The following is a 9,275-nucleotide window of genomic DNA, read 5'->3' as shown; positions in this document are numbered from 1 at the left end:
AAGGGGGATGGAAGGGTGCAAATGGGGTGGTGCACAGTCCCAAAAAACCAGAGTGGATGAAGGTCACAAGACAGCAAAACAAAAGAGGGAACAGGATGAGAGAGAGAGGCAGAGACAGAGAGAGAGAGAGAAAAGTAGTTATTTCACACCCATGCAGCATGCAGAGGAAATACAATTTCCATTTCAGCTCCACAACTGCGACCAAACACGTACAACACCAGACTCTTGAGGCCAATAGATGGTTCATTGTACTGAAAACACCACCATAAACTGCTATTGTTCCTCAGCTAGGAGAAAATTAAGGCGGCGAAGGATCGTTTAATGAGGACATAATGTCTGTCTGAGAGGTGGCGTTATCAGTGGAGCAAGATATGGAGAGGGTATTTCCTGCAGCCCCCCCAATTTCACCTCGTTTAGCTCGATTTGAATGTTCATCATCAGTTAAGCAACCACAAGGCCATTAACCAATCAATCCTGCTTTGATCTAAATATCGTAGCAGTCATAACCCCATTAGCCAATCATCACAGCACAGCAACGACATGCACAGTACATAAAAACACATCACAGTAAATGTGAATAATTTGGAGCAAATCTGTGAGCAGGGTGACTGCCTCTGCATAATGACTGAATGTGGTTTGTGTGTGTTTATGCAAATCCGCTGATGGCGGTATCTGGGAGTTTATTCAAATGAACCTTCGATGGTGCAATCCCATCAGCGTGTCATACTCTGCTGAATAGCTTGTGAACTGACTGACAATGTGTGCCAGTTGGACTGCTGGAGAGAGTGAAGTGTAAATGATGTTTGAGCATGAGAAGTGTATGAGCACAGCTGTGTTAAACAGAGACCTGGTCAAATAGATTCTGAAAAATGGCTTTAATGAGGTGATCCTCACTAGATTTACCAGGCACTAAACAAAACTACCGGCTTTAACCGTTTTATTTCAACTATTTTTTATAAAAAACATACAGATCTGTGACACCTATGATGTACGTGAGGTCAACAGCTGTTATATAACTCTTACCCGGGGTAGGCAGGGATGGCAGGCTGAGGCACAGCAGCCCGCACGGCGCTGTAGACGGGCCGGCCCCGGCCCCTGAGGTGGGCACCGCGAAACGCTGCTGCTGCTGTCGTGGCTGCTGCTGCTGCTGAAGGGTAAGGAAACCCTGGGACTGGAAGAGGAGGAGGAGGAGGAGGAGGTGGAGAATAGGAAAGGAAGGTGGAGGGAGGGCAAAGGATTTAGAAAAGAAGGTAGAGGACAATGTGAAGAGAAAAACAGGGGGAAGACCCAGAGAATAATCCAACTACAGCCTCGATTCCACACTAGCAGCGCATTCATATAAATCAAAGACTGGAATGTGTCTAAAATCTTAAATAGGCTGCAGAGACAGATTTTAGTGTGTGTGAAGGAGATGGAGACCGGCCTCACCTGCATAGAGCTCTGGTCCGTACACAGCCCCCACCATGGGACTCAATTTCCACCCCGCTGGCAGTCATATAGAGAGAGGGGACGGGGCAAAGGATGAGTAAGGGGCAGTTTACACGTCATTCAGTTATTCACCTTCTTCCATTCATGGTTCGCCAGCTACTTAAAGACCAGTTTTATTAATCAATACCTGATGAGATTTTCACACTCCGCTGAGGAGTGTTTGTTAAAAACTGATTGTAACTGATTGTAACTGTTGAAGATTCCCTGTGAAACTCAAACCCAGACTGGAGGAAGTAATGGAAGAGAACATGAAACAAACAGGAAACGCTGCTGAGCTCTTTCCATGTTCGTCATCATCACCCGCTGCACCAGCACCACAAGGTGAATCAGCCTGGAAGCAACACAGACACTGGAATCAGGTCTGGCTGCACTCGGTGGTGGTGGTGGTGGGTGGGGTGGGGGGTGGGGTTAGACTGATAAATGAGCATGGCCATAAGCAGGGACGCTAGATGACCTGGACAGATACAGTAGGTCAACAAATGGTCTGGTCTAATTGCTGGCTACAGGATACGACACAAACTCTTTACTAAAAATATATCTGAAAATATTTCCCCACACACTACAGCTGCAGCAGCAGCAGCTGTGGGAGGTTGTTTTTTTTTGTTCCACACTGAACTAACAATTTTTTTTTTTCAGCTGATTCTTAAAGCCACTCTGCCTCTTATTCACATCTATTTTCCCTTTTATTAAATTAATATCACTTTGTTACACGATCATTTAATAGACGATGATTACTGTGAGAACACGTTCCTGCTTCTTTTTTAATTCCTGCGCGAGTCGATCTGTGAGCTATGTTTTAAAGTCAACTCACATCACAGCTGGTAGGTGGTGACAAAAATACTAAAACTAAAATAGCCTGCATGAATTTGGTTTGCTGATGGTCTTGCAGAACGCGGTCTGCAGCAGAGCCTGCAGGGAGCGAACACTGTGGCTATGTTGTGTAATTTACCCATGCCTACGTCTGCCTCCCCCCCTGTGGACCTATGCTGTTCTGATTATTAGGCGGGCCGCGGTTCATTGTTAGTGCGTGTCCGTGTGGTCGTTACCATAAGGCAGCGTGCTGAGCGCCTCTCCGTTAGGGTAAGGGCTGACCATTTTCTTGTTAGTCATCACCCTGGCCGTGGCGTTATTCACCTGAGGACGGAGGAGCAAACGGTCAAAGACACAGACAACAACAACTCAACAGAGGAAACTAAAGCAACACAGACTCAAACAAAGATTACTAGCTCGCAAGGCCAAGGCTGATACATGTTTATTTCTTACAGTAGAACTACATTCAACATGCCTGCTGCTATGTGCTGCTATTATACTTTCCTCTATGTTTTGCACATATTTATGTTTAATTATATTTTCCCAGTTCTTTTATTCTTACTGGTTCATTAACGATTCGCTGGTGTCATCTGAAGTTACGGCACATTTACTTGTATCAATGTCTGGTTTACATTTCCTCCAATCATTTTGCCGTGTAATTAGTCAGTAACATAACTTTTGTTTTTTTATTGTTAAGTTGCACACTGGCTTAAAGTTAGCTGCTGGCCCACCAAACAACATGGATGTGACAACATGTTATTTTCTGCACTTTCCGCTGGCGCTGTCTTTAAAATACTGCACGATGAAACTAAGTCTGCAGAAGAGTCATAACCAAGATGACTGTCTGAAATGTAAAGGTCACTGGTGTTATACTCAACCCTGGTGATCAGTGCGGAAGAATTTTACCCCTGACAATGGTGTGTGTGTGTGTGTGTGTTTGCGTGTGTTGGTGTGATTGTCCATGTTTGCGTGTAGAAGTGGGTGGGCGGCTGTTAAGGGGATTTTTAGTCATCATGCAATTAAAAGTGAGTTGCCCAGTAGAGAATTGGTGATTCACTGTGTAGGGATATGAGGGCTGCCATGGGCGACATTGGAAATGTCGCTGCTGTGACTACACATTTCTATTGGCATGCACAGGTGAAAGTATTGTGGATGTGCATGTACCGTGCACGATGGCTGACAGTTCACACTAATGCTTAGGCCTTTCAATCCAAGATGGCTGCTAATCTCCTCTCTGAGCTTCAAAGGCTCACACTCTGCTCCCTTGATCTATCCTCATCTTCCTTTGATGGGCTTTAAAAGAAGGAGATTGTAGCTCTCTGTAATAACCCACACTGCCTGAGTGTGCTGTTGAAGGTCCACATCTGACTGTGTGACAAGCTAAAGATTAATGACCTTTTGGCTGGATGAGGGGAGAGTGTGTGTGCGTGCATGTGAGTGTGTGTGTGACAAAGAAGGAGAGAAAGACTGAGGAATGAGAGCGCTTGTGTGTGCATCCCCGCAGCACTCCCATTTAGAAGACCATTAAGGCCGAGGCTGCAACTCACATTGCTTCTCTCAGTGAGTCATGTTCTTTATCTGCTGAGCTACATTCATATGGAAATGAGGTTTACCTCATTTTTCCCTCATAGCAAATGACAAGGTCAGTGGCAAACAATTCAATTAGCCTAGCCTGGCTAGCTATCTGACACAACTGTTCGCGGGTGTCTGAGCGGAGATGTTATGAAACCGAATCAATGAATAAAATCAATGTTAGCATTTTTTTTTTTTTGTATCATAGTGACAAACTTTCCCGACTTGTGAGAAGTTTTATGTAGATGAGTGACACTTCCTAATAGCAAAGAGTTAGACTATATCAATGGTGGGCAATCAGCTGTGTTTGTGCAGTTTGTGTACCTGTGTTTGCGTAATGTGCAATTAATGAAATTGGGTAAACGGTTGACAGGAATACATGCAAATCAACAGAGACCAATATGGAAGGCAAATCTCAAAGTGTTAATGATTAATAAAACATTCAGCCTTTCTCATCCCACTTTTGCCCTCCCAGTCCAGCCTGAACAATAAACCTGGACAAAATGAAGTCACATTTCCATATGAAACCAAACTTGTGGGGTTTACATACCTAAAAAGAAATATTTAAAATAAATACAAGGGAGAGGGAGAGAAAGAGGGGGTGCAAAAACATTTGTTTGACAAAATTAATAATCATATAACACAGAAATTACACGCAGCCAAATATGGGCGCATCACATGACCAAGAGTGAGTAACAAACCAAAAAAAGTAAAAAATTCAGCCAATCAGCAAGCGTTGGATGCAGCATAGAGACCAATCAAAAACAATCGCAGCACTCCCACATCGAACACATACGAGACAAAGATGGGACAGGTAAGTTAAGAGGAAGGGATGCAGGTGAGAAGTAAAGAGACAGAGCCAGTCCATGTACAAAAAAACAGGAGAACGTAAAGATGGAGTGAAGAGAAAGAGAAAAAAAGGGAGAAAGTTTACATGAGCAACACAAAAAAACTAATAACAATTACTGTTTAAAAACACAACATATATACCAAGGTGCATCATTCAAATAAAGCAATTAGATTTGGTGACCATTCTCCTGAAAATCTCATTATATGTGGTGGGTTGAGAAACAGAGCACCAAAGGATGGAGGGAACAGAGAGAGAGAGAGAGAGAGAGAAAGAGAGAGGGAGAGAGAGAGGGAGAGTGTGTGAGAGAGAAAGAGAGAGAGAGAGAGAGAGCAATCCTCATTCCCAAAAAAGGAGAGAAATAAAAGAAACATGAGACACTATGCCAGGCATTAGAACCGTGTGTCACAAACTAGGACCAGTACACTACGACTACGACTACTACTACGACTACTAATACACAGACAGTCCACTACAAGAAAAAACCAAACCAAAAAGAGAAAAACAAAATGGCAGCATAATAGAGACCCAAAAAACACAGCGAGGTAAACCCCATATCGGTTTAGAGATGCATATGGTGACAACAACGCTGGGGCTGAGTCCCAAGTCGCTCCCTCATTCACTCCTCCCCCATGTAACAGACGCTGCACCGTTTTCTCCGCAGTGAGCAGTAAATCGAGATTTTAAATCATGATCATGTTTTGCGTCATCACTGTCATGTATAAAATGCAGCGCACTGCATTGTGGGATTGTTAGCAGACAGTAGTGCGACATCATGAATTTTACATTTCTAAAACATGAATTTTTGAGGCAAAAAAAAGTAAGTGAACCCTTTGCAATTATTTTCTTTTATGTATAAATTTGTCTTCAAACTCTGTCAGAGCTTCATCCAAGTTACAATTATGAACAAACACAATTTATTTTAACTAATAACACACTAATCATTGTGTTGTTCTCATCTCTATTGAAAACATAATTAAAATATTCACAGCTCAGGCTCAGAAAAGTATGTGAACCGCTCGGCTAAAAACATGAACAAGCGCTACCTGGAATCAAACCTGGAGTCCAGTGAATGAAACAAGGTTGAGAGCACTCAAACATTTTGAGTTTTGCTGTCCACAAGAAAAACAGATCTCACAAGAGTTACGATGAAGAATTGTCGATTTGCATAAAGCTGGAGGGGTTACCGGAGTCATCTCACAGAGTTTAGTTATTCGTCGGTGCACAGTCAGAACAAACGGTCTATAAATGGAACGATTAAGTTCTGTGGCTGCTCTCCCCAGAAGTGGGCGTCCGGCTGAGACGACTCCGAAGGCACAACAGTGTTTTGTGGAATGATATAACTAAGGTTGAATTGTTTGGGAAGAACATGCAGCTCTATGTATGGCGTAAAAGGGAAGTGCATAGCAACATGAAAACATCAGCCCAAAAGGTGAAGCAGGGCGGAGGGAGCGTCGTGATCTGGGGCTGAGATTTGCTGCCTCTGGGCCCGGACAGCTCCCACATCATCGAAGGGGAAAATGAATACAAAGGTCTCTTCCAGGACGAAGTCAGGGTGACTGCACCACCTGCTGAAGCTCAGGAGAAGCCGGGCGATGCAGCAGGATAATAACCCTAAACATCACAAGTAAAACGACTTCAAACAAAGCAAATCCTCCTGGTGGAGCGGTAACACCCAGTAGAGATGCTGCGCAATTAACTCACAGAGCCGCTCACCCCAGACAGCCGAAGCAGCTCTGATCAGCAGCTACTGGACGAGCTTGTTTGAGGTTATTGAGGTTCGAGCAGTTATTAAACCAAAGGGTTCACTTACTTTTTTCCCCCACCAGCACTGTGAATGTTTAACTCCTTCAATAAAGACAGAAAAGATAATAACTGTTTGTGTGATATTAGCTGAGGCACATTGTGTTTGTCTGTACTTGAGCCTTAGATGAAGATCAGATCAGATTTTACAACCACATAATGCTGAAAACCAGGTCACTCCAAAGGGTTCACACACTTTTTGTTGCTGTAGTGGACACACGTTTACACACTCAGAATTCGGACACTCGAATAAAATGGCGGAGGGTAAATGTTGCTCACTATATAATAAATGGGGAGTGAACTGGGACACAGCCTGGCTGATTTGGTAAGTGACCAGCCAGTTGCACCAGCTGTTCGTAAGTTCAAATTTAGCCTAATTTAAAACCTAAGTGTCTACTAATTACTAAATTAAACCAAACTATTTCTTACCCAGACATTAGTGGCTGCTAAATATTTACACGCACTGAAACACAATATTTCTCCATGTACATAGGAATGAATAAAAACAAAGTAACATCTTTACAAAAGATATAGTTTTTTGTAATTCAAAAACTTTTGTCACTTTTGGAGGATAAGGTGGCTCATGGTGCTACAGTGACTTCCTGTTTACACAGCTGATTGAACAGCAACCAATTTACTACATAAAGTCTTTACAAGCCGAAACAGTTCTTAAGTTTCAACCCAATTTAGTAAGTGACTAGTTTGAAAGTAGCTGATTCTTACTAAAGAACATTACGTTCTAACCTAGTAATAGATTTATGAATAACTGGTGCAACCCAATCCAGACAGCATGTTTTCTCAACACATTTTATTTCTTAAATGAATTAACAAAAGATCCCCAACGAACAGATTCGTTTTTAATGGCAGGACACAGTGTGCTGGTCTAATATGTACATTTGGAAGGTCTTTGTCTCGGCAGTAAAAACAGGCAGGGGTGTTACGGCATTTTTCAACTGCACATTGTGTCCACTTGGATAACATTTGACAAAGTACGCTGTGCTAAAAAGCAGGCAGGTCAGTGAAATAAAGGAATTCAAAACCAGAGCAGCGTTATATGCCCTGCAGCTCGGGGTCTGCATTCACTCAAAGCAATCGTAGGCAGCAACAGGGAGCAAAGCTTCATATCATTTCTGCTGATTTTTAATTAATCAGGAAGAAGAAAACTATATACATTGAGTCTGACGGAGAATTAATCAGATGGATTGTAGATAGCCGTGTGATTGCACAGAAGAGGGTGATTACATTCGGTCATTCCCAGTGAGGTGTTAATGACATGGTGGGGGACGGACGTGTGGAGAGAATATTACCGCTAAAAGATCCAATGTGTTGCAGGATGCTGTGTCCGTCTGTCTGTGTGCCTGTGGTACTGTGCTGTGCACTGTAAAGTTACATAATACCAATTGCTTTCTAGGGCATTACACTGCGTGGGTCTACGATCATTACATCTGGTGAATAGAAATGCAAAGACTAATATTGTCACTTCACAGTATACTGTACATAATGCTGTGTCAAAGGCCCATTTCAGGGGTGGGGTGGGAAGGGGATCAGTTCAGTGATAGATGTTTGTACACAACTTACCGTTGCCGTAGAAACAGCGAGTGGTTACCGTGGAGACTGACAACAACACACAGAAGTCGTCAGGGAAACAGAAAAAATATAATAAATAAAGGAACAAATAATCCTAGTAACAAAAGAAACCTAAATGCCCCCCCCTTTTATTGCCCCCATGTGAAATTAAAACCTGATAGCAGCAGTGTTACAGCTCAGAACAGAATATAAGAGAAAGAAGAAAGAGGAAGAAAAGGGAGAGGATGCTAGCTCTCAGTGCTAAACAGAGCTCTGAGCATCATTACAACAATCAGACCAGTGACAGGAAGGTATTTGGTGCTCTAGAGAACAAAAGACATGGTACAGGAGAATGAAGATACGGGGCGACCTTGTCCTAACCCCAGAAACTAGGCAACTGAATGGTGCAGTACAGTGAGGGACTGAGATGATGCAGTGAGTTTAAACACCTCCGAGGAAAAGTCAGAAGAGCAGATACAAATGCACACCACCCTCCATCATAAGAGCAGAATAGCAAAAGGTTGCTTTAATGCTGTCTGGGTCTATTCCAGTCAAAAGGACAAGCGGAGGTATTTTGGTTAGATGTTGCAAGAAATGACTCATTCTTGTGTGGTAAAGTTATGCCACAAGAGAAGTGTGTGTGTGTGTGTGTGTGTGTGTGTGTGTTTAGAAACTGATTGTGGGTATAGTGGCTATAATTTCCAGTTTTTTTAACCAGTCACCACAAAAGAACATCCTGAAGGACAGTCAAACAATACAAATAAGGCAGGAAATTGAAGAAACTAAATAGATGGACAGAAGTGGAAAAACAAAATAAGGCAGACAAAGATGATGGCAAAGTAGATATTAAAGTTAGAAAAAACAGCTAATTTTCAAATTCAAAACAAAAGGACAGAAAGACAAACTTGACTGGCGACAAGAGAATGAAGGGATAAGGAAGAGAAAGAATTGAGTCAACACACAAACATAGACTGAGGGTTGGAAAGGGCAAAGTACAAACTCTCTTTCCCCTTTTCTTTCAACCTTTTTTTTCTACATTTTCACTCATGTACAAAAGCAAACACACATGGAAACTCGCACAGTTCATTCGTTAATTTGTCCTGGGGCAAATCATGCAGTAACAGAAAGATCTGAGAGCAAAACAAAACAGGACCGATCAAATCCATAGCAGTGGGGAGGCTCGTAGGGG

At 42.7% G+C, this 9,275-nt stretch overlaps 1 protein-coding gene across 5 annotated transcripts in view; it reads right to left on the bottom strand.

Moving 5' to 3' along the window:
• LOC111662503 (RNA binding protein fox-1 homolog 2-like) overlaps nt 1–9,275 on the bottom strand; it is a 45,910-nt gene that overhangs the window by 6,532 nt on the left and 30,103 nt on the right. For all 5 annotated transcript variants that reach the window (XR_015437870.1, XR_015437871.1, XM_023416385.2 and 2 more), the window contains 3 exons: nt 2,535–2,622; nt 1,429–1,485; nt 1,024–1,171 (listed from right to left, as the gene is read on the bottom strand). Coding sequence is in view for 3 of the 5 variants with exons in the window: in XM_023416385.2 (XP_023272153.1) it covers nt 1,024–1,171; nt 1,429–1,485; nt 2,535–2,622 (293 nt within the window). In the remaining 2 variants the exon portion in view is untranslated. The remainder of the gene's footprint in view (nt 1–1,023; nt 1,172–1,428; nt 1,486–2,534; nt 2,623–9,275) is intronic.

Source organism: Seriola lalandi, unplaced genomic scaffold (assembly GCF_002814215.2).
Source record: "Seriola lalandi dorsalis isolate HSWRI2012SDOR001 ecotype SW California unplaced genomic scaffold, Sedor1 jcf7180002054563, whole genome shotgun sequence".
Taxonomy (NCBI): domain Eukaryota; kingdom Metazoa; phylum Chordata; class Actinopteri; order Carangiformes; family Carangidae; genus Seriola; species Seriola lalandi.
Note: the sequence above shows the minus strand (reverse complement) of the source record. Positions and strands in the feature narration are given on the sequence as shown.